This window comes from Phyllostomus hastatus, unplaced genomic scaffold (assembly GCF_019186645.2).
Source record: "Phyllostomus hastatus isolate PE091 unplaced genomic scaffold, TTU_PhHast_1.1 phas_scaffold_78, whole genome shotgun sequence".
In the NCBI taxonomy this organism is placed as follows: domain Eukaryota; kingdom Metazoa; phylum Chordata; class Mammalia; order Chiroptera; family Phyllostomidae; genus Phyllostomus; species Phyllostomus hastatus.
Genome location: NW_025334041.1, coordinates 25937694 through 25963106, shown reverse-complemented (window position 1 = coordinate 25963106; position 25413 = coordinate 25937694). Strand labels below are relative to the sequence as shown.

The following is a 25413-nucleotide window of genomic DNA, read 5'->3' as shown; positions in this document are numbered from 1 at the left end:
ATCAGTTTAGAAGCTAAGATGAAATGGGTGATGAATTTCTAGACAGACACAGTTATTAGAAGGAGACAAATTACCTAAACTGATTTAAGAACAACTAGAAAATATGAATAGACTTGTAACAAGTAAAAAAATTGAATGAGTAATTAAAAATCTGTCCACAAAGAAAATGCTTGTATTAGATTTGGTGAGTGCTAACTAAATATTTAAAGAGGAAATAATGTTAATCTTTCACAAACTATTTCAGAAAACAGAAGAAAAGGGCACACTCCCTTTTGGGAGTGTTATTTTATTGGGCCATAGTTACCTGATTTCAAAGGCAGGCAAAGACCTCTCAAGAAAATAAAATGGCAGAGCAATCTTTCTTGGATATAGATGTAAAAACCCTTAACAAAATATTCTCAAACCAAAGCTAGCAACATATAAAAAGGATTATACACCACATGAGCAAGTGGGATTTGTCCCAGGTTTGCAGAGTTGGTTTAAGATCTGAAATTCAATTAATGTAATACACTTTATTACTACTAATAATAAAACACTTTTTCAACTCAGAAGAGTCAGAGAAAGCATTTTCTAACACCCATTTATGAAAAAAAAATCTGTTGGCAAACCAGAAATAAAAGTTTTTGTGTTGAAAATGTTCTTCATTTATGAAGAACCTATGGTCTACGGCCATACCACCCCGAATGCACCCAACCCGTCTGAAGAGCCTACAGATAACGTAGTTAATGTGAAAACCAGAATGCTTTTCTCCTGAGATCAGAAACAAGGCAACAATGTCCAATGTCACCTCATCGCTACTACTGTTCATTATTGCACAAGGGGCCCTCGTCAGTGGAATTGGGCAAGAAAAGTAAATCAAATACCCAGATTGTAAAGGGAGTGGTAGAACTGCCTTTATTCACAGGTAACGTGATGCTATTTGTAGAAAGTCCTGGGGAGTGTACAAATATGTTACACGAACTAATAAACAAGTTCAGGCAAGAGTACAGGACACAAGATCAACACGCAGAATCAGTTGTCTGCCTAGATACTAGACATGAACAACACAGAAGGTAAGGGAATAGAGTATAATAGTTACATCAAAAATGATTAAAAGATTTAGGAGTAAATTTAATGAAACAGTGCAAAGCTTGTACACTGAACACAAAACATTTCTGGACAAATTAGATTTAAATAAATGGAAAGACTTACTTTGTTCATGGATTGTAACACTCAGTGTTAATATTAATATGGTAATTCTCCCAAAATGATTCACGGTAATTGCTATTAAAATCCCAGACGTTTTGTTTTTGGCAGAAATTAACAAGGTAATCCTAAACCTTATGTGGAAATGCAAAGGACCTAGAATGGCCAAAATAATTTTGAAAGCAAGGAAAAAATTGGAGGACTTACATTATGCAATTTCAATACTTCTTATAAATATACATTAATGAAGTTGGCAAAGTAATAACATAAAGGAACACATATAGATAAATGGATCAAAATTGTAAATTCAGGATTAAACTCATATGTGTGGTCAGCTGGTTTTCAACAAAGTTGCCAACACAATTTACTTGAAAAAGTGTTTCTGACCAGTGCGGCTGGAATGACTGCATGTCCCTGCGTAAGGGAGAAACTTCAGTCCTTGCCTCCCACTTCAGAGCGTAATTAGCTCACAGTGGATCATAGTCCCAAATATAAGCTCTAAAATTATAAAGCTTCTAGAAGACCTTGGATTAGGTGGGGCATTCTTAGATACAACACCAAGAGCGAGGCAATAAAAGAAAAAGTTCTTCATTGAATTTTATTAAAAGGAATAATTACACATCAAAAATATGACTAAGAGAATGCAAAGACAAGCCCCAGACTGGAAAAAATATCAGCAAACCATATATCTGATACAGGGCTTATTTACAGAATATGTAAGGAACTCATACAAATCAATGCTAAGACAACCCACTTAAAAATGGGGAAGACACTTGAACAGAAGTATTTCACCAAAAATTTATGGTTACCAAAAGATGTTCAGCATCATTAGTCATTAGACAAACAAAATTTCAAACCATGAAATACAGCTACACACCTAGTACAATGATTTTAATTTAAAAGTCAGTGTCGAGTGTTGGCATGAATGGAGAGAATCTGGAACCCTCAAACATTGTTTGGAATATAAAGTGGTACAGCCACTTTGGAAAAACAGCCAGTTTCTTTAAAAGTGAAGTCATTAACTTAGCATGTAACCCAGCAGTTCCATTCTTAGGAATTTGTATAACAAAAGTGAAAACACATGTCTACATTGAGATATGTACATTATTGTTTATAGCAGAGTTGTTCAGAATGACTAAAAACTGGAAAATATCAATCAGGTGGTAAATGGATAGATAAAGTGTGGTGTATTCATGCAATAGCATACTCTTCAGCAATAGAAACAAACAGTATACTGAATACTCATACACGCTACAGTGTGAATAAAAAAGCTCAGAAAGATTTTACTAAGTTAAGGGTCAGCACTTTTTTTCTATAAAAGGCCAGATAATAAATATTTTGGAGTTTGTGGGCCATATTATCTTTGTTGCAACTACTCAGCCCTGCTGTTGTAGTGTGAAAGCAGCCATAGACAATATGGAGTGGGTGTAGTTATGTTCCAATAAATTTTATTTGTAAAACAAGAGGCAAGCTGGATTAGGCCTGAGGATTGTAGTTTTCCAATCCCTGCTAAGCAAACAAAGCCAGATAGTTAAGACTACATATGATATGGTTCCATTTATATTGAAGTGCCAGAAAAGGCAAATTTATAGAGAAAAAAGAAGCCCATTAGTGGTTGCATGTGGCTGGGCATGGAGCTGGGGGAGTGGAGATTGGCTACAAAGCAAATTTGAGGGTGATGAAATAGTCCTAAAACTGCTTTGTGATTATTGTTGTCCAACTCTGAAAAGTGGTTAAAACTTACTGAATTTTACCCTTACTATGGATGAAGTTAAGAGAATGTAAATTACACCTCAGTAAAGATGAAAAACAATAAATAGGTATAAAAGACTGGTGAGTTTTCCATGATGTGTCATGAAGGTATTATTATACACATGATGTGTATAACAGTGGCTAGAAAAAGGATAGGAGTATATGGGCGAAGACTAAAAGTAAAAATAAGAATTGGCATTTGACAAAATGATGAAAAGTAAATCCATTGTTGAATATCAGTACTTTATAAAGTTAAATACTACTTGAGTGTTTTTAAAAAATAGCTTGACCTGCTTCCTTTTCATAGCATCAAATTCAACAGTGTTTTTCCTGAGTCACATACATGCTCTCTCCCTCAGATAATTTGCATCCAGATTTCTGATTAAGATGTCAGTAAAATCACCTGTATAATCTGCCCACTTTGCTTCAAGCTTGTGAGAATGATATGTGAACTTATTTCAAAGAAATACATAAGTAAATATATAGGGTTTGGCACAAATAATGCCCCCTTTTCAATTACAAAATCATAAGCATGTAATTCTGTAACATAACAATATCACACTCAAGCACACCATATGACATTTTAGGTGAAATGTTCAAATAAAAACTATGAATTATTACACACCCGTATTATCACCCTCAAACCACACTCAAGCAGGCCTTACTTCTGTCAGACCCTGTATTCTAGCTACGTTTAAGCCAAGGAAGACCCCTGCAGGCCCTGAATAGAAAGGGAATCCTTGGTGGTGAGTGGACGTTGATACTGCCTGCCTCACAGACTGGGTCATGTTGGCTGGGGCTTAAGGAAGGATTTTAAAGCCAAATTTAAGAGCATGTGGATTCTTAAATATTTTAAGAGTACTAAATTCATCTTGCAAATGGCAGCAGATTGGAACTGGGCTCTCTGCATAAATTGGGTACTTTGTTTCTAGGCAGTAAATCTGGACCTGAAATAACTTCATGTGACACTATCAGTGTTTTCCTGTGGGCCAGAGAGGCAGCGATGCAAAAATGGAAATAGTAATCGTATGTTGTATGGGGGGTGGCATCTGCAGTAGAGCTCTACCAATGTGGGTCCACAGCCCCCCTCATCCTAATTTAATACCTGCACTGGAGCTGTGCCTTCCCAGGGGGCTCCTCTGAGCAACTGTGAAACAACATGGCAGGAAGAGCTCACAAAGGGTAAAAGCCCCACATGAGGCGAGCTTGCAAGCAAGTATTTTAGGGAATGTAAGGAACTTTATTGCCATAAAAGATGGCAGATATTTAAAATAAAATCACTTACATCTGGGGAAATAAGGATAAGAACAAAATCTCACAAAAGAACCTAAAAATAAGAATGTTTAGAATTTAAAATTAAATAGTAACTTGCAGTGAGTATGGGAATAAATAAGAACATGCGGAATGAAAAAGGTCAATTTGCAAACCTGGTAACTAGCAAAAGTTGGTGAAATAAAAAACTCTTTGGTAGCTCTGGCTGGTGTGGCTCAGTGGATAGAGTGCTGGCCTGCAAACGAAAGGGTCACTAGTTTGATTCCCAATCAGGGCACATGCCTGGGTTGCAGGCCAGGTCCACAGAAGGGGGCATGCAAAAGGCAACCGCACATTAATGTTTCTCTCCCTCTTTTTCCCTCCTTTCCCCTCTCTCTAAAAATAAATCTTTTTTTTTTTTTAGAAAAAAAAACTCTTTGGTAGATTAAACTGACATAGCAGAAGAGAGAATTAGTGAATCAAAAGACTCAACTGAGAATTCAAAGTCAGGATGAGCCAATCATCTAGAATATAAACAAAATGGAACAGTGGTAAACATGAAAGAGAAATTAAGAAACATGGAAAATAGACCAAGTTAGGAGTTCCAGAAAGTAAGCCTAGTCAGCATCTGGGAAGAGAAATTTTTTTAAAGGTGAATATTTGCTAAATTTGAAGAGCCATGTGTACCTTTATATTGAAAAAGCCCACCAGTTCCAAGGAGAAAAAACAGGACAATGAAAAAATTCCAACCCTTAGGTGTACTGTAATGGAATTGTAGATCGAGGCAAACACACACACACACATAACCTTCTTGCAATTCAGAAAAAAGGCAGATTACCTACAAAGAAATGGCAGATTATCAATGCATTTATCACAAACTGTAATTGATGCCAGTATAGAGTGAGGTGGTTGTGGTCTGTGTCTGTGTTGAGGAAATGAGTTCAAGTGAGGCATCATTTTCCTGTATGAAAAGATGACTTGTCTTCCTTGGATTATGTTTACTGAAGGGTTGGTGACCATACCTTTGATTAGATTTTACAAGCTAAAAAAAAAAGTACATGTGTACTTTTCCATTGGTTAGATAAGTGGCTCCCTGTTTATATAGCACAATTTAAAATTAAATTAATTTGTACAGCATACCTAGGTTTAAGAAGTCTGCTAAGTAAATGATATTTAACTAATACTTGTCACTTTTTATGGTACTTGCTTTCTATACATTTAGCAGAGGTAAAAGAAGAAAGCTAAATTAAAATTTAAGATTGTTTAGCATACATCATCAGCCTTTGATGGTACTGCATTCATTCATGGAATAATACCAGAGAACAAGACTCTATGCTCTATGTCATATAAAGCACCTAGAATTTCAAAAGAAACTGTAGACAACAATCTACTTCTTAAGGAGCTTAATTACGATTAGGAAAAGCAACTCAGACTTTAAGGACTTAATCATGAAAGGATTTTATATTAACTCCGACTATCCTTATTCATTGAGAGAAGTTTGTTTCCTGTCCGTGGCACAAAACGAGGAGCTGATCGTTCTCACACGCCTGTGATCCTTTTAAGTGTGCATGCTCTCCGATCCCTGACATAGTCAAAGCTTCTAACTGCTTCCATGGTCATAGCTACTCTTCTTCTCCCAACTAGGGCCTGCTACAGCTGGGTGACTTCATGGGTGAAGGGATCCTGGAAGCTCCTTTTCTGTTTCTTGCTCACCTCCTTCCTAACTCCATAGCTACTGTGTCCGACCCCTCTGGAGTTGGTGCCAGGGGGAGAGAGGGAAAGGTAAGGGGACAGAAATGTTCCTACTTGACTGGTACTGTTGTAAGATGCCTTTACATTCCCTGGGCTTGACAGATTCTTAAACCTTTCTTTTGTGATTTCACAAGTTCTTTGGAGATCCCTTCTTACCACACATCTCTGACCTATAGTTCTGTCTTTATGAGTCAGTGAGGCTCTTACTCTCCTTCACCTCCAGAATTGTAGAAACAGAATTTACTTCCCTGCTGCTGAGCTCTGTTCAGCCTTCTAGGTGACCCTCTTGCACAGGACCGAAGACAGCCCTCCACGATGACTCTAACACTCACATATCCCAAATAGTTCTTGGGAAACTCTCATATTTTTTGTCTGGTTAATGTCTGAGAGTTTAGGATGAATCTAATGCAACATTAAATCTCTGTTATCCTAGCTCAACATTTTCAGTATATGGCATGGATGTCAGATACCAATTCATCTGACCCCTTATCTATGGGGAACATACATCAGTCATTCAAGTTGTTCCATTAAAACTCCTCTCTCACCCCAGCCGATGTGGCTCAGTTAGTTGGAGAGTCGTCCTGTGAACCAAAAGGTCACAGGTTCAATTCCTGGTCAGGGCACATACCCAGGCTGTGGGTTCATTCCCTGGTCAGTGTGTACGAGAAGGCAACCAATGAATGTCTGTCTGTCTGTCTCCCTCTCTGCCCTCCCTCCCTCACTTCCCCACCCCTTCCCCTATAAAAGCAATGAAAAAAATGTCCTCAGGTGAGGTTAAAAAAAACAAAGGTACTCCTCTCTCCAGTTGAGGCAAAGGAGGAAGTACACCCTCTCAGGTCTTGGATTTGATTTTTTTTTCTGCTTACAGTCTACAAAGTTTGTCTTTCACTATTTCATGGATGCTGGCAGAGGCATGAGACTCCTGGTTTGGAGACAGTGGACTTTAGCACAGCAAGTCTCAAGACTATCAAGTTTGCATTTGTTCGCCTGAACTCCAAGTCACATGGGGTGATGGGGAGGGCTCAACAGATGCCTACACACACAGTAGATCACATTACAGGACAGAAACACAGAGCTTGGGGAATCCACTGTTTTTATAGTAAGCAGTAAGCAAACCTTTTTATCCCAGTGGGTGACATTCTCAGAGAGAACAAAAATAATACATGTGGTATTGTTATTTAAATTCTTTTTACTATTCTTGATTTTTACAAAGATAAATTGTAAAAGCTGGGTTTACTATTCTTAAGTTCTTCAGAGGAAATAAAGAAAAAACATGAATTGCTTCCTTATCTCAGCCCTCCTCATTATTAAGAGTTTTTTGTGGTACTACTTGTAGGAGTAAGTGAAATGATTAGGGATGTTTCTCATGCCTGATCAAATACTAATTATTAGATATTATTGATATGGACTTCCCTTTTTAAGTAAGGAAAATTAAAGTTTCCTTATAGTTTACTAAGAATATACCTTCCGCCCTAACATCCTTTTAGTGTTTGGTATTTAAAAATCTTTTTTCTCATACTATAGTCGGAGAAAATAATTGCAGTATTTTCTGTGGACCCAAAAGACAACAATCTGGAAAATCTGATTATCCCTTTGCAATCAAGGGAATTATGTGATAAATCTTTTAAAAGTACATGTATCTAATAATATATCTGTCTCAATTCATATCCAGTTAGTTCTAAAGATGTTTTATAATTTTTCATTATTTAAAGTTGTATCCAATAGGCACAGTTTTTAAGGTGGTACAAACTGCTTATCAAAAAAATAGAAACTTATCAGTAGGTTAGTATGTAGTCAGTTAATTGCTTCATCAAGTTTTTGTTCATGTTTATTCCAGTTTCACATCTTGCAATATCTACAACATTAAGAAAGGAAGTTACTTTGCTAAGTGGTTGAGATTATGAGTCAATACATAGTGACTGGTTAGTTATTACAGTAGAACATTAATCTAGTATTACTTTCTGTAGTGTTGGTAGGTAATAGAAAGAGGTTATGAATTAAAGACTAAAGGATTGTGCCTGCCATTTACTGGCTGTGTTACATTGCAAAAGGTACTTCATTTTTTGGAGTTGTTTCCTAGTCTGTAAAAGAGGTACAGTCAGTCTTCGGGATAAAGTGGGTTTGTGAACTAAGTGGACTTTAAATCCTAGTCCACACTGTTAACATGCCTCTGTTGAAAACGTGCCTGCTCTGTCTGTGGGGACTTGTCTCTGTGTGGGGGTCTGTCCGTCTGTCCCTGAGATAGCTGCTCTGCATGAGTCTGTGGGCCGGCAAGTGTACCTGTGGGGATGTGAGGTTGATGGTCTTGCAGGTGACCTCTCCCTCTGCATACGTGTGTGCTTGCACATGCATGTGCTCCTTATACCTGCACGTTTGTTCATGCCTATGCCTTTCTACCTCTGTTTCCTCACCTGTAAGATGGGGATAATAATAGTACCTATCTCATGTTTTTTTATTGAAAATTGAATGTGATGGTTCCCACAAAAGCAAATAGCAAAGTGCCCTCTTCCTGGTTTTAAGCTACTTTACTTTTCATTTTTTCCTTTTCTTCCAAAAGCCCCAGGATCCTGCCTCCATTCCTGCAGCTGCCTGCAGAAATGAGAAGTTCAGATTTCTCATTTCCCTGGCCTACCATGGAAGAGAATTCACTCTGGGAAATATGTCCCTCCCTTTCAGTACCTGAGGCAAAATACTCAACCAGTCTTTTGAGACTGAGTTTAGTTTTGTTTTTAAATGTTAAGTATAGTGGGGAAACCAAGACAAAACCAGCAAACAAGAGCCATCCTTTCAGGTTTTCAGAAATGGACAGTGAAATGTGTGCCTAGTTCTCAGATTTTCAGTGCAGCCAGTCTCTGATTTTTCTTTGAGTCCACAAATAATTTAGTCATTTCTTTATGAAGATTTATGCTAATTCTTCTCTGCACAATCATTATTTCTTCCTCGTGACCTAGGGTCACTTGTCCCCTAACCTTTTAAAACTTTTTAGCTCTTGTGCTTGAGACCCTTTCATGTTTAAAGAGAGCTCATCTCTCCTTCTTCCTTAATTTTTTTTTCTTTAAGCTTTATTAAGATATAATTGACATATAAAATTGTATAAGTTTAAGGCATACAGTGTAATCATTTGATGTAGGTATATATTGCAAAATCATCACCACAATAAGGTTAGTTAACATCCATCCCCTTATGTAGTTACAGGGTTGTTGGTTTTTTTTTAATGTATAGTGAGAACTTTTAAGAGCTGTTCTTTTAACAGCTTTGAAATATACCATATAGAATTGATATTCATCTTACAACTGGGAGTTTGTACCCTTTGACCACCCTCACCCATTTCCTGCCCCCCCCCACCCCCCACCCCGCTCTACCTCTGGCAGCCACCAATCTGCTGGCTGTTCCTGTATGTTTTTTTCAGATTCCACATAGGAGTGAGATCATACAGTATTTGTCTTTGACTGCCATATTTCACATGAGTATTTAGAAACACAAAATAAGATTCATCTGTAGTTTAGTTTTAAAAATCCAGTCAGTGTAACTCAGTATTCTCTTTGTGAAGGAAAGTTGTGCAGTCATTTCATCATAGCAGCCGGGGTGGGTAGGCCCACCACAGTGAGGACCGAGAGCTTCCTTGTGATGCCGTGGGATAGGCTTTAGAGAGGCTGTCTGAGGCCCAGCATCAGAGCTGTGCATGAGGGGAAGCAGTGTGGGGGTGGGGTTCAGTTTCCTCCTGCACCTTTCTCCTAGAGGACACCTCTGTGTCTGCTCTTCCCCTGGTGCTAAGGTTAGGGAGAAAAGGTGGCTTTGGAAGGCGATGGGGTCTTGAGCATTAAAGGGAAAAGAGAAGAGACATTTGAAGTAAAAGTTGTAGAAGGCAAGAGCATCTGCAGTTCTGTTATGCAGCTCTGCCCCTCTTCTGAACATGGAGTAACACAGGAGCCTCCTGTACTCTGAAGCAAAGGGGAGGGTTTATGGCATCTTACTTTTGTTTCACATAGTTCTTGACAAAAAAATTTGCATTCTGAGTGTGTGTGTGTATATATATTATATATATAATATATATATATGAGGATGAACTTTTACCCTACTGCATTGTAAAGATTACAAGAGTATAACCATGTTATATTCCAAAGATGAACAGTATTGTGTGAAAGCTATAAGGTTGCATGCTTTAATTTGGCATTCCTGCAAAAGTAAGGTGTATCATGATGTATATGTACATTTTGTTTTCAGGAGTTTATTAAAGCTTTTTAGAACAAAAAGTTTTGTGGCTTACTTTGATGTTTTAAGCTTATTCTTAAAGATATTTTTTAAATGAAAAAATACAAAGTGCCTGATTAATCTCTAAGCATTATGGACTCTTCTATACATGTACAAGCTCTTGCAGGTTTCAAAATACCACTAAACATCATTAATACTCAGAAAACACTTAATTTTATATTTCTATCCTAATTAAATGACTTGTACAATTTAAAGTTTCATTTTTTATTATAGGAATAGTCTGTCTTGATTTATAATTACCTATTATTTTGATACCTTTTCTCATGAAACTAATGAAGAAAGTTATGTCATTACAACAGCACAAGGAACACAAATAATAACACAGATAATCTTACTGGTATATCTTTGCAAGGATGTTTATGAGAGGTCCATAAGCTACAAAGAGCTTTAAAAAACTAAAACATAAACATCTCAGTATTAAAAAGGATATAAATTATTCCTTGGTTTAGGTGCTTTATATCCTTCCATGCTATTTCTCTTCTATTTGCCACAGATAAAAATAAGTTTTCCTGGCAACCTGTATCCTTTTTCCCTTGAGTTTTAATAACCACTGTCTAATTTGCTTTTTATTGCCATGGTTATTCAAGGTAAGTATTTTGCTAATAGTAAAATACATTATATTTTTGCCTTATGTCTGAGAAAATCAGTATATTTCACAGACTTTGTATGTACACTTTGCCTAGTAGGTAACATAAAAATGTTTTGTCAAAGAATAACTGTTAATTAATGTAATCTTTTCTACAAGTAATACCAATATTAAATAACTTCCCTCAAATTGCTAATGATACCCTTTAAAGTGCTCAGGAATATTTTATTTCTGGTCTAGCCCATTTTAAGCAGATTATACTTTACCTAAAATATATTAGTAATTTAATGAATTCCAAGTGATATTGTAGTAAATGACTTTTCTTTTAAGCCTGGGAGTGTTACCATTCCATTTAGGAAAATCAACTCTTATATTTGTTTTTAAAATTTGTATGATTATAGCCAAGTGTCTGCCAATGAATGAATGGATAAAGCAGATGTGGTATATGCACAATGGAATATTTATTATTCAGCCATGAGAAAGAAGGAAATCCTGCCTTTTGCAACAATCTGGGTGAACCTTGAGGGTATTATGCTAAGTGAAATAAGTCTGATGGAGAAAGACAAATACTGTATGATATCCATTATGTGTGAGGCCTAAAAGAGCCAGAACTCATAGAAACAGAGACTGGAGTGGTGATTACCAGAGCTGGGAGTTGGACACAAGATGAATAAGTTCTGGGAATCTAATGTACAGCATTTTCATTATAGTTAATGATACTGTATTACATACTTGAAAGTTGCTATAAAGTAAATCTCAGATGTTCTTACTACAAAAAAAAACAATAATTATGTGAGGGATGGAGGTGTTAGCTAATGCTGTAATGGTATCATTTTGCAAATGTAAATGTAGTGACTCGACATGTTGCACACCTTAGTCTTACAGAATGTTTGTGTCAGTTTAGATCAGTAAAGCTGGAAAAGAGAGTAACAGTAGTGTAACTAAAGAGTAATGTATAGTAAAATATTAAGTACTAATAAGTTGCTAATACTCTGTGCTTTGACTTTTCTCACCACTATAGAATTTATAATTTTAAAGCATTTAAAAATTGATAGAGCAGGTCATATTTGTTTATATAAGACCAGAGTTTAGAAACTAATGTCCATATTTAAGAGATTGGGTTTGATTTTAATCAATAGGCAAAAGACTAAGTTTTTCACCTTAAAAAAAGTGTTTAAAGAGAAAGATATTTCTGGCAAGATATTTCTTCTTTGCCTTGAAGATATTTCAAGGCAAAATCTGAAATAATTTGGGGAAATTTAGTCTATGTATTTACCAACAACATTATGTAAATTGTACAAGTGAAGCGTTTGTAGCATTTATTTATTTCTTATTTTCAACAGTCTTAATCATAAATACTTGGGAGAAAATATATCATTATAGTGAAATATTCTCTTTGAAACCTTTGAGAAAAATGTATCTATTAATATCCCAAAATTAAATAAGTACTTAAAAATTGGTAATCACTTTTGTTCTCTTCTTCCTTCTCCTTCCCTCTCTCCGAAGCAGATTGCCAAACTGAGGCAGCAGCTACAACGCAGTAAACAGAGCAGTCGGCACAGTAAGGAGAAAGATCGGCAATCACCGCTCCATGGCAACCATATAGCCATCAATCACACTCAGGTAGGCTAACTTCTTGTCTTAATTTGAGTACTTTCTTTTAAAGGGTTCATTATAAAGGGAGAAGCTTATCATTTCTTAATGGAATTTTTAAAAAGATATTATTTTTTTTTAGAGAAAAGGGAAGGGAGGGAGAAAGGGAGAGAAACGTGAATGTGTAGTTGTCTCTTACATACTTCCTACTGGGGACCTGGCCCGCAACCCAGGCACGTGCCCTGACTGGGAGTCGAACTGGCAACCTTTTTCTTCACAGTCTGGAGCTCAATCCACTGAGCCACACCAGCCAGGGCAGAATCTATCATTTTAGGATTTTAAAAATTAATAATGTAAATCCCTAAATCTACTAAGTTACTACTGTTTAAATTGTGTAAGAAGTTTTTGGTTTTTGTGTTTTATAAGTCAAATGCCTAGTCTTCTTTTAATAACAGATAATAGTGGAGTATAGTGGTCTCGAGGATGATTAATACTGGCCTGGGCTGACATCCTAACTCATTCATTTATGATGCAACTATGGGAATTATCTCATTTCATCTTCCTAATAGTACCTTAACCCATCCATCTCTATATCTCTTTATATAGTTTACCCCTGTTTTGCATATGAAGAAATTGAGGATTATAGTTCTGTTGTGCTTTCCCTCTAGGAACATATACTAACATATCCCATAGAACAAAATTTGGGAAAGGCTGATCTAGACCAAATTTACTTACAAATACTTATGTCAATTTTAGTAAATAAAATACAGTAGTAGGCAGGAGAAACCCAAGTAATACATGAAAACAAGTCCAACTAGGGGTTGTTTCACAAAATTAAGAATGAGTCAATACTAGGAAATGTATTAGGTTAATTCATTGCATCAGATGGTCAGAATAGATGCTAAAAAACTCTTGATAGAAACTCAGTGGTACCCTGGCCTGCTGGGTCAGTTGTCTGGAGCATTGTCCTGTGTACCAAAAAAAATTGTTGCGTGTTCGATCTCTGTCAGGACGTGCACGGGAGGCAACAGATTGATGTTTCTCTCTCACATCAATGTTTCTCTCCCTCCCTCCCTCCCTTTCTCTCTCTCTAAAAGCAGTGAAAAAATATCCTCAGGTGAGGATAAAAAATTTAAAAATAGGATACATCCTAATGTGGCACATGTAGTGAGACCCTACCAATAAAATATTGGAAACATTGCTCTTACAGTAAAAATCAAGTCAGAGATGTCTGTTATTTGCTAGTGAAATAGACAGCAGTGAGAAAAAGAAATAATTATCACTGTCAGGATGTGAGATTGTTGTATACTTAGACAATCAAAGTGTGTGTGCTGAACTGTTAAAACTAAGAATAGCTACAATGAAAGATACTGATAATACCAAGTGTTGATGAGGATGTGGAACAACTAGAGTGGCCACGCTTTGCTGGTGAGAAACACAGAATGGCACTGCCCCTTTGGAAAACAGATTGGTGTTTTCTTCAGAAGTTAACATGCACTGACCATACAGCCCATCAGTTCCACTCTTGGGTGTCTGTCTATGAGAAGTGAACACACATGTCTACACAAAGACGTGTACATCCATGTTCATGGAGGCATTATTCACGAGTCAAAAAGCAGAAACAAATATCCATCAATGTCGTTTAGTGAATAAACGACATTTCCCCCATCTATACAATGTAATACTGTTTAGCAGTAAGGATCTACTGATGCTTACACGGTTGAATCTCAGAAACATGCTAAGTGAGAGAAGTGAGGAGCAAAAGACTGAATACTATATGATTTGTTATATTAAATTCTCAAAAAGGCAAAATTATAGAGACAAAGTATTAGGGATAGGAACTGACTACAGATACGATAGGGAATTTTTCAGAATGATGGAGGGTTCTAAAATGTGATTATACTCATAATTGGACGACTGTGTATATTTGCAAAGCTTAATGAACTGCATACTTAAAATGGGAAGGTTTTATTGTATGCCATTTATACTTCATCAGAGCTGTGAAACAGACATGCAGTTGGCAAGCAAGCCTCAGACATTTCAAGTGAAATTCCACATATGCCTTCCTTTTTCTTTTTAACCTGATAGAACTAATATATTTTTCTTACTTTATTTCAAGCATCTTTTCTCTAAGACCCCAACGCATTTATAGTAGGTCTGTTGTTGACTTAACATGAAAGACTTATATGCTTGTTCCCAATTTATGTAGAACTTTTTGGCATTGTGATTATATACAAAAATGATTATCTTTTGCTCTACATACTGAACTGTTTGTAGGTGAAATGTGAAGTCTAGAATGTTCTTTAAAATACTCCAAGAATGGGAAAAAATAGATGTCTAGATAAAATAAGATTGATTGGCAAATGTTGATAATTTTTGAGGCTGGATGATGTGCACCTGAGGATTCATTATGCTATCCTGTTTAATTATGTTTACGATTATAGTTTTTCATAATAAAAAGAAAACACTGAGAGCTTACTACAATGATTAGGTAAAATACAAACATACAGAATTCAGTAGTTTCCTCATATACTAGTAAACGTATACTCCCGTACCCTCTGACCCCAGATCCCGGGGTGGATTTCTTCACAACAGCCTGTGCCCCAACTCTCCAACACAAACAGAATGTTCCACAGTCAAATTGTGGCACTAACTGCCTGGAGTGAGCACAGACCTCGCAGGTCGAGTCCTCAGCCCCACAGACTGCCCCCAACTGCTGGTCCCAGTTACAAGTCCCAGGTTGTCATTGTACTTCTGACCAGATGGCTATAAAAAAGGGATTCCCGCAGCCCCTTCTTCAGTTCAGTAATTTGCTGTAATGGCTCACAGACTCAAGGAAACACATTTATTGCTTTTTTTCCCATGGTATAATAAAGGATACAGATGAACAACTAGATGAAGAAGGACATAGGGCAAGGTCCGGAAGGGTACCGAGTGCAGGAACTTAGGTCCCCATGGAGTTGGGGTGTGCCACCCTTTTGGCACATGGACATGGATTTGTGTTCACCAACCCGGAAGGTCTCTGAACCCGTAGTTGAGGAATTTTTATGGAGGTTTTGTCACGTGCACATGATCCACTATTAACTCAACTTGCAGACCCTCTCTCCTTCCCGGAGGATTGGGGGTGAGGCCCAGAGATCCAAGCTTCTTTCCAATCATGGCTTGGTGTTTCTGGTGCTTAGCCCCCAGTCCGAAGGTATTCAGCAGCCCACCAAGGGTTGCCTCATTAGAACAAAGGAGTCTTGCTCCTATCACCCAGGAAATTTCAAGGGATTTAGGAGCTCTGTGTCAGAGTCGGGGGCCGAAAAGCAAGTATAGGAACAAAAGATGCTCCCAGCACCCCTGTCACTCAGGAAATTATAAGAATTTTAGGAACTTGGGTCAGGAACCAGGGCCAGAAACCAAATATATATTTCTTACTATGTCACAACTGGCAATAACATGTTAGTGTAAATAATGAAATACATAAAATGCCTAGAATTAAACCTAAAAGAAATATGAAAATCGAAAGACTCTATTGAGGTTATGAAATGTAAAATAGAGATATAAATGGGAAGTCTTAATACATTGTGCATGAGAAAACTTAATATTTTTAAATAATAATTTCCCCAAAATTAATGTACAAACTGAGTTCCAATGAAAATTTAAAAGGAATTGTTTTATTACTTGAAAAGTTGTTTTCAAGGATCATGTGGAAAAGTAATGGTAATTAATAGAAAAGGCTTTCCCTGCAAGATACCAAAATGTACTATAAAATTTACAACAATTACTCCAACAAAGAACCAAACAAAAATACAACAAATTTATAACAAAGAGCTCCAACAAAGTGGAGCTCTTTATCAGCTAACCGCTCAAGGAAATAAAAATAGACTCCATAAAGGAGTGTTGGGGCAATTTGATTACTATGTGGGAAAAGTAATATTACTTCACATCATACACAAAAAGAAATCATAATAGGGTATGTAAATGGGAAAAAACAGCAAAGTTCTAAAAGAAATATATGTGACACTAAAGTAAGCAGCAGATGGATGACACAGCTACCACTTTAATATGAGAAAACCTCGTGCATCAATAAAGACACAAAGGGCAGCAATGTATACAGATGGCAGGAGCACAGCACTGAGTGTGGGAAATGTTCGAGCGCCAATCAGTGATGAGCAGTCTGCCCCGTTATGAAGCATATATATCACCGTTAATCACCAGAATGAGGCAGAGATCATTTGGTATTTTTATTTTTACCTGTTCATCTCTATTTTTCTTTCCTTTCCATTGTATAAGTTTCTTGATTATCAAAAGGCTTGTTTTTTGGCATCCTCACAACAACTATGAGAGGTGATGAATTTTGGGGAATTCATCACCTCGCATAGAATTTTTGAAAACAGCCTAAGACTTAAGTGAGTGTTGTTGAACTTAACACGGTGGTAAACAGACTAAGAGTTAAGTGTTGTTGAACTTAATGTGGTGGTGTTGCCACATGACTTAGTAATCCAAAGGTTTTCTCAAATGATGGCAAATGGAAATGAAAAATACTCGCAGGTCTTTGTTTCAGTGCAGGACACACACACAGAGCTGTTGAGTAGAGTCACATGACACAATTAACCTAATGATTTCGACTGTGCTTTTCCAGTAAAAACAACCTGAAACAAATTAAACAGTGCAGAAGACTCTGTCTGCCATTCTGCCTAACAGTATACACATCATGCAATTATACCTGTACATTTGCATAAAGGATTAGTTGGGCTCTGTGATTTTTACCTTTATTTCATTTTCTAAATTTCTGTATGTTTATCTGAATTTATATTGTATTTGAAAGGTCAGAATAACTGTGCTCATTGAATTCCTATTTTCAGATTTACTATCCTCTAGTTTTGATGGACAACAAATAATGTGGTACCACTTTATCTTCTGTTTGTAGGCTACTGGATCAAGATCAGTCCCTATGCCACTGTCAAATATATCCGTGCCAAAATCGTCGGTTTCCCGTGTGCCCTGCAATGTAGAAGGAATAAGTCCTGAGTTAGAAAAGGTATTCATTAAGGAAAATAATGGGAAGGAGGAAGTATCCAAGGTAAGGTTACATGGAATGTTTGAATCCCTTTTTTTCTTTAATATTGTTAAACTGTCTCAAAAGTCCTTTCTTGGTGATAGCTGTATTAGATGTAATTCATATACCATAGAATTCACTCATTTAATGTGTACAATTCAGTGGTTTTTACCATATTCACAGAGTTGTGCAGCTATCAGCAAAACTGCTTTGCAGTGTTTTCATGGCCCCAGAAAGAAACTCCGTACCGTTAGCTGTCACCCTTCACGTCCCTCTGGTGGCCCACCCTAGGCAGCCACAGATCTGCCTTCTCTGTCTGTGGATCTGCCTGTTCTAAACATCTCATATCAATAAAATTGTGTTCTATACGGCCTTTTCATAACCGGTTTTTTTCACTTAGCATGATGTTTTCAAGTTTCACCTATATTTTAATATGTATTAAGTACTTTATCCCTTTTTATTGCCAAAGCAATCAACTTTTAAGAGCTTAGCTGTTAACCATTAAAATGTTTTTTTATTTACATTAAGTAATATTTCAGAACAGTAATGTAAGACAGTGAAATTGGTTGAATTTTTTGAGGATGAGAAAATCAGTCACATATTTGCTGACTCCTTAAGAACTTCAGAGCAAAACTATTGTAGAATATAAAACTTACTAGTAGTTCTGCCTTTAAATAAGTCATACTTGAATTTCATGGTAGCCAAGTTAAAATTATTCTGGGGTTCACTACACACTTAAAAGATTAACTTGAAAATTTTCAGACTTATGATTATGTGCCTCAGAGTTTTAATAAATTGAAATGTCACCAGTAAGGAATATGCCAGTAGCTATAAAAAGAAAATTTTACTGTTAAATATATCAATGTTCTAAATAAGCCTTCACATTTCTCATTGTTACTTATATAAATATGCAGGTTTCTGAAATCTGCTTTGTTCTAATTCTTCTAATCCTCCTCCCCAACAGAACAAAAGCTGATTAAGGAAATTGATGTATATTATCGGTTACAGCCTGAGAAATATGAATATGGAAAAACTGTGCTTACTAAATAGGACATGAACTCTAATCTAAAAGATAACTCTGATTCTTAAAAATTTTTACCTACAGATCAATAAACTAGTCTTTTCCTGATTACTAATATTGACATTTTTATCAACCCAAATATCTAAGTTTTAAGAAATAGCTGTCATGGGGCCCTCAAGTATACAATCTTACACCAAGCATCTTGTCCCCCGCCCCCCCAAAAAAAACTGCATCAATGATTTATTCTTTGTTCATTCTAACATTTAGGACAGAGTCATAATTAAAGTATAAATTTAGTTAAATAAAAGAAAAATTATAAGTAATAAAAATAAAGTAACATTTTCTTAGCATTTTACCAAATAAATTAGTGTTTAGGAATATTTTTTCCCAAATTGGAAAGTTTTACTTTTTTAATTTACTTACAAATGAATTCATATTTACATAATCTCATTTATTTATTTATTTATTTTTTGATTCTCACCCAAGAACATTTCTTCATCTCTCTTAAAGAGAGTGGGATGGGGGAGAGAGAAAGAAACATTGATGTGAGAGAGAAACACTGATTGGTTGCCGCCTTGCATGCACCCCAGCCCGAACCCTGAAGGCCGGCCTAGTGTACCCGACCAGGGATGAAACTCACAACCTGGACATGAACCCTGACCAGGAACTGAGCCTGCCATTTACGGAATCTCTTCACAGTAGAGTAGTCCTTGTGAAGATGGTGTAGCTTTGGTTTAGCAGTTTGTTCTAGAAAAACAGATATGTTTTGATTCTTGCCTGATTCTTGCCTAATTTTATTGTTACACATTTTCTCTCTGACAGCATTTCTAAAAATTCTAAAATGACAAAGTTCAGAGTAAGAACAGTAAATAGTGAAAATAATTTATAAATAAATGGAGTATATTGGTGCTTTTTCCGAGCATTACAATCTTGTCTATCTAGTAACAAAAAACATCTTAAATGATTATTATCTAGAATTTTATTTGTTAACCTTTTTCAGCACACAGATGAGGAAAATGGAGCGAGGTCTATCTTGACAGAAGCAGAGTGGGAAGGTCACTGGGGCAGAGGCTCTGATGCCAGTTAATTAGCCATGTCACCAGGAGCTTGAAACTCTAAGTTCTTTATTTGTGAAGACATTAGACTAATGAACTTTAAGGTCTTACCGGGTCCAAAATACATGATTCTGTGATTATAGTTTCATTTCCATTTTTAATTTTTGCCACTCAGAACAATGCATTGGAATTAAGGAAAATTATGAGTAGTCCTTCTCAGCTGGATACCAAATTAGTAGAATTGTTCTGAGTCACATTAATATTCTTCATTGAGTACTAACAGAAAAAAACCTCTATTAGAAATTTTGGCTAATTTGCAAAAGAAATAGAAAGCAAGATTTTGTTCCTGGCCTCCAAAATTAAAATAAGAATGAACGAACAAACAGAAAGATATACCTGTAAATACTAGATTTTCCTTTCTTACTGGCAAGTGAAAGTGTTTTCTTAAGCAGTTTGGTGAATTCTTTCAGCATATATGTATTGACTGTCAGCGATGTGCCAGACCCGGTACTTGGCATTAGGGATACAGTAGTAAAAGAAGCCTCTGCCCTTGAGGAATATTATGGGAAGTGCTAACGTACAATACATACAGAGAGCTACGGAGTTTTTAAAGACAATTTTTCCATAGTAGTTTGAAACCTAACTGCTTTGGGATTTGAAAGAAATTTTTCATTCGATAAAGGTAACTTGCAGAAGTTAAGACACAAGATTGGTATCTTTATTCTTGGGAGAATCAGTTATGCTGACAATAGCAGTGGACTGACATCAAAGGAAACGCTTTGTGTTTTCTGTGTGAATCGAGAGTATGCGCTGTCATTCACATGCTTAATGGTTGTCCCCCTTACAGCCTTTGGATATTCCGGACGGCCGAAGGGCTCCACTCCCTGCTCACTACCGGAGCAGCAGCACACGCAGCATTGACACCCAGACCCCCTCGGTCCAGGAGCGCAGCAGTAGCTGCAGCAGCCACTCACCCTGTGTCTCCCCTTTTTGTCCCCCGGAATCCCAGGACGGTAGCCCTTGCTCCACAGAAGATTTACTCTATGATCGTGATAAAGGTAAGAGGCAAATCATCCACCTAGATAGAGTGTTTGTTACAGGGATTTGCTCATTACACTATCTTTGTCTTAGACCATTACATCATATTTTTTCTTTCGTTGAATGGTGGGATTATAAAGGATTGGTTAACCTAGGTTTGTTTGTTCATTGGTTTCACATACCCCCTTCTTTGTGACTCTTACAAACATCTTCCATAAATGTGTCAGAGAAGCACAGCACGTGATTCTGAGAGCTAATGAAAGCTATAAAATGGAGTATGTACAGCTTCGTATCATGCAACGCACAGGTTTTTCCCTGGCATTGTCCTGAGTTAATGATGGTTTTGGTAGAATTTGTGTTTCTCGTGCCTCTAGTCAGAGTTCATAATCAGAATGCTTTGGGAGTAAGTAATTTCTGAATAAACTGTTGGGGAAATGAGTATATTTTTAACCAAGTAGATACATGTTAATAAGTACCTGGAAGACATGGGTGGCAAACCCAAGGCCCATGGCCGAATCTGGCCCTCCACCTTGTTTTATCCGGCCCGGCACCCTGTTTCTACCCAGTGGCAGCACCGAGCTCCTCGCCCCTAGTTAAGGAGTAGTTACATTTTTACCGTCCTAACATTACATTTGGCCCTTAGAAGGCAACTGCGAGACTGATATGGCCCCCAGTGAAAATGAGTTTGGCACTCCTGCTGTAAGACATCAGGGATTATATTATGGTATTACATGAGTTATTGATAACACCAATAAGAGGGCAGAACCTCTGGGATTTTGTTGCTTGTCAGGCCCAAATGGTTTCCCCATGTTCTTCTGTCCTGGTGACAGGCACGTGGCTACCGCCGCTTACTCTCCTCTGGTGCTGGCCCCCTCAGGCCTAGACCCAAAAGGTACCAGAGACTGCCCAGCTTCCGCCTTTCTCGCTACTTTCAGACAAACACTGAACCTGTTCTGTAACACATCCATGGCTTCTCACCATAGAGAACTAGATCGTAGGCAACAGAAATTTTAAAACATAGGAAAGTTAAGGTTTACAGAATCTTAGAGGATTTTTATGGTCCTGGTCCTGACTTGATCCCCACGCCCCTTAATTTATTTCATTTTGAAGTATTCTTACATGTAAAGTACACAGGTCTTAAGTGCTCAGCCCAGTGAATTTTTACCTGTGTGTACACTCATGAAACCACTGCCTAGATCAACATATAGGACATTTGTAGCACCCCAGAAGGCTCCCTTGGCCCCCTCCCCAGACGGCACCTTTCCCGTCTCTACCTGGAAGTGCCCACTATTCCGACGTCCATCACCATCATCGAGCTTTTCTCTGTTACTGGGTTTCATGGAGGTGGAACCGGAGAGTGTGGATTCTTTTGTGTTGGGCTTCTTTCATTCACATTATGCCTGACTCCTGGCTGAGATTTTAAATGGAACCCACTTTGGACTTTGTCCTCTGCTCTTATTTCTGTGGGTGGATCTCAGTGGTTCTCCCTTCTTTTACCCTTTCATTGTTGAAAGCCTGAGAGCTCCCTTACTCCATGAAGGTTGTTCTGAAGGCATCCCTTTGCTCCTGGGGGGAGGTCTCCATTTTGTAGAATGTCAGACCAGGAAACTCATTTCACAGAGGCACCTTACGAGAGCAAATACACCCCCCACAACATTTTCACTAGGGAGGGTTTGCAGTAAAACAAACGAGAAAACACCTTGCTTCTAGTAGGAGTATTTGTTTTGAAGGTAAATGGTGTAATGTTAAATAATTTTAACTTGTTTCAGGCTACACAGGTGGTAAATGGCAAAACAGGTCTGTAGGATTGATTCCCAAACCCGTGTTCTTTGTTATACCAGTAGAAAAGATAAGTATGATTCAGGTCGGCCACTTCTGCTGCTTCTTAGGACCTGTACTTGGGTTAAAATGAAAAGTAAAAATAACAGTGATAGTAGGGCTAGGCAAGCAATTCTAGACTTTTGTTTTCTTCTTTTTAAGTTTAATACTGCCTGTGGTTAATTGGGAGATGCTAAACCACAAAGGAAATGTATTAAGATGATGATCGATGAGTTTCATTTTGGTTTACTGGTTGTGGATTGCCTTCAGGGCCTCGAAGTGACTCTGTTCCGTGAGGCAGGTAAATCGGTGGCTTCTGCAGTTCAGAGAGGTACTTACTGAGATTCTGAGTTTAGAACGAACAGTAGGAATTAAGAGCCTCACTGGCTTGGACACACAAGAGTGGTTCTGAGTCCTGTAAAGCTCTGGCCACAAAACTTGCATTGATTCCCAAGGAGTCAGTAAGTGGTAACCGCTGCTGTAAAAATCATCATCGTTGTTATTACTTGTTGTCCCCCTAGTGCCCTCAGGAAAAATACAGACTTTTTCCCCACATGCAAGAATTTTAATTTTTTAAGTGTATTTTATTGATTATGCTATTTATATGTGTATGTATACACACATATATATGCATTTTAAGATCAGGAGTAGTAGTTTATGCATTTCAGCTGAATTAATACTTCTAGTTTATTTAAAGAAACATTTGTTGAGCACCTACCATATGTCAGGTCCTCTCTTAGAGAGTTAGAGAAATAAAAATGGATAATATGCGATATCTGTTTATAAGAAAGTCCTAGTCTGATAGGGAGTAATAGTAATTTGAATAAAGAACACACTGCTGCAGCACGGAGGAGCGACTTGTCAGGTTCACGGTTTCTGAAACTTACATACATGGTGTCATTCAAACTACGGAGCATAGTCCCTGACTCACTACTTCTCCATGTGCAGTCTAAGTTCTGGGGACTTTTTAAAGCTTCTAATTCTGTCTTATAATTGGCATTTTTTCACAGTAAGGCATACATTGGTCTTTTATTTTCATATATTTCCAGTAAAAAAAAAAGTGGAAGTTACAGGTTTCTAGCAGGTTTGCATCATTAACTATGAAAACAGGATTGATACTATAATTTTGTAGTCAGTGAGGATTGATTGGGAGTACCTACATATTCTTCAGTCGCCGTAGAGAAATGTGTTCTGTGGTAGAATAGCTTGTGGAGACATGTTTGGGCACCAGGGTAAGTGTGCACCGGAGGCGAGGGGTGGCTGTGCGGAGTGCGTGTTCTCCTGAGAGTGCAGGGGACTGGGTATTCTTCTGGTGCTCGTCCACTGAACACTTTGCTTGGTCCTGACTGTGCTCACAGCAGTTCTGCCTATTCCTAACATCTATTCTCCATGAATTGTGTATAATTTGAGACCTCTAAAATAATCATAGTTGATTAGCCTGTTGATTTTTTCCCCTCTGGATATTGCAGTGGCAGTGCCAGTACAGAAACACTCTGTTGAGAAACGTCCAGCCATGGAGAGACTACTTTCAGGTTTTGGTTTCTGTGTGGAGGTTTTTTGGCCAGGTTTTTCCAGTGACCAAAAGACTGAAGGCATCCATCCTGGACCCATGTATGAAGTTGCCAGGCTAACTGACTGTGTAACAGCCACAGATCCTACATTATGATCTAGAGGAGAATTCAGGGGTCCAGAATAGGAGCTCTCATCTCGACATCCTCAGAATGTTTCCTAAGACATTATCATGCCCAGAGTGCAAGGGGGAAAAGCAGTCATGTATGTGATACAAATGGCAGAGTCAAAATACTAGTTCTTTATTAGCTCTGCCAGTGTTCCTTGATGGTAGCCAAACTAGTACAAGCCACAAAACCTACACTTCAGCCTGCCACTTAGAGTTGATCTTTGGCACAACTCACTTAGGCAGTTGTTATAAAATTCTGCAGTTTTGCAAGACATGGTGGAAACATTGATTATTCTAATCATGAAGTCAACTCACCCATTCTGCTTAGTCCCACTGCAAAGAGTTGTATTCCAAGAGTCCATAAGTTGGTTACTTGGAACTTAAACTATATTTTCCCACAGGAACAACGTATGTTATGTGGATGGAGTTTTCCAAGACCAATGCATAAAAGCCTATTTAACTCGTGCTGTGATTTAACTCATAAATATTAGTATTTCTCAACTTTGGGTGTTAGGACTGAGCAGCCCTTAGTTGCAGAAGAGAAAAAAAGTGCTATCTTGTCTTTTCAGGGTCTTTGGCTGACCCTAGGCAGACTTTGAATTTCTGACATCTTCTAATTCCTTTCTACATACATTTTAACTCTGTTCAATTTATCTCTAGGGCTCTGTTTCTTAACCTTTTTTTTTTTTTTTACCTTTGTCCTACCATATTTGAATGCTCTACTTTCTAGATAGCCTAATCGGCCAAGATTTTGTAGCTCTTTTCTTATTGTGGTTTACATTGTGAAAATGATACATGTTGTATATAATTCTTTCAGCCACCAGATCTTGTAAATGACTAGTTTTTGAGCCTGAATCTGTTTCTCTATGAAATGGTGCTTCACTTGTGTTTCCAGAATGTTTATTATCCTAGAACTTCTTGGTGGTAAAATTACAAAGAGTGTAGAGATATAGTTCCAACAAAGAAGTTATTCCACAAGTTAACATAGATCTGTTGTAAAGCAACAAAAGAACAAACAAACAAACAAACAAACTCATAGACACAGAAACAATATGATGGTGACCAGAGGGGAAGGGAGGGGAAGAGGGTAAAGAGATCACATATGTGGTGACGGAAGGAGGCCAGATGTTTGAGTGGTGAGATGCAGTGCAGTACTCGGATGATGTGTTACAGGATTGTATACTTGAAATGTATGTAATGCTACTAACCAATGTCACCCAATAACTTTAATTAAAATAAATAATACATAAATACTAGCTGTTCTTTTAAAAAACTGATCTGCTTTAGAATTATGGCTCTAAAGTCATCTTTCCTATTTCTCTTTTTCAAGATAACACCTAAAATTACATATATTCCTATTCTGACAGC

The 25413-nt window shown here is 37.4% G+C and overlaps 1 protein-coding gene across 4 annotated transcripts in view; it reads left to right on the top strand.

The window, feature by feature from the left end:
* GLCCI1 (glucocorticoid induced 1) overlaps positions 1-25413 on the top strand; it is a 95154-nt gene that overhangs the window by 57408 nt on the left and 12333 nt on the right. For 2 of the 4 annotated variants that reach the window (XM_045827473.1, XM_045827476.1), the window contains exons 4-7: positions 5833-5970; positions 12308-12421; positions 17307-17459; positions 20359-20569. In XM_045827473.1, the coding sequence (XP_045683429.1) occupies positions 5833-5970; positions 12308-12421; positions 17307-17459; positions 20359-20569 (616 nt within the window). Of the gene's footprint in view, positions 1-5832; positions 5971-12304; positions 12422-17306; positions 17460-20358; positions 20570-25413 lie in introns of all 4 variants that reach the window. The other 2 variants (XM_045827475.1, XM_045827474.1) reach the window with 2 other exon arrangements.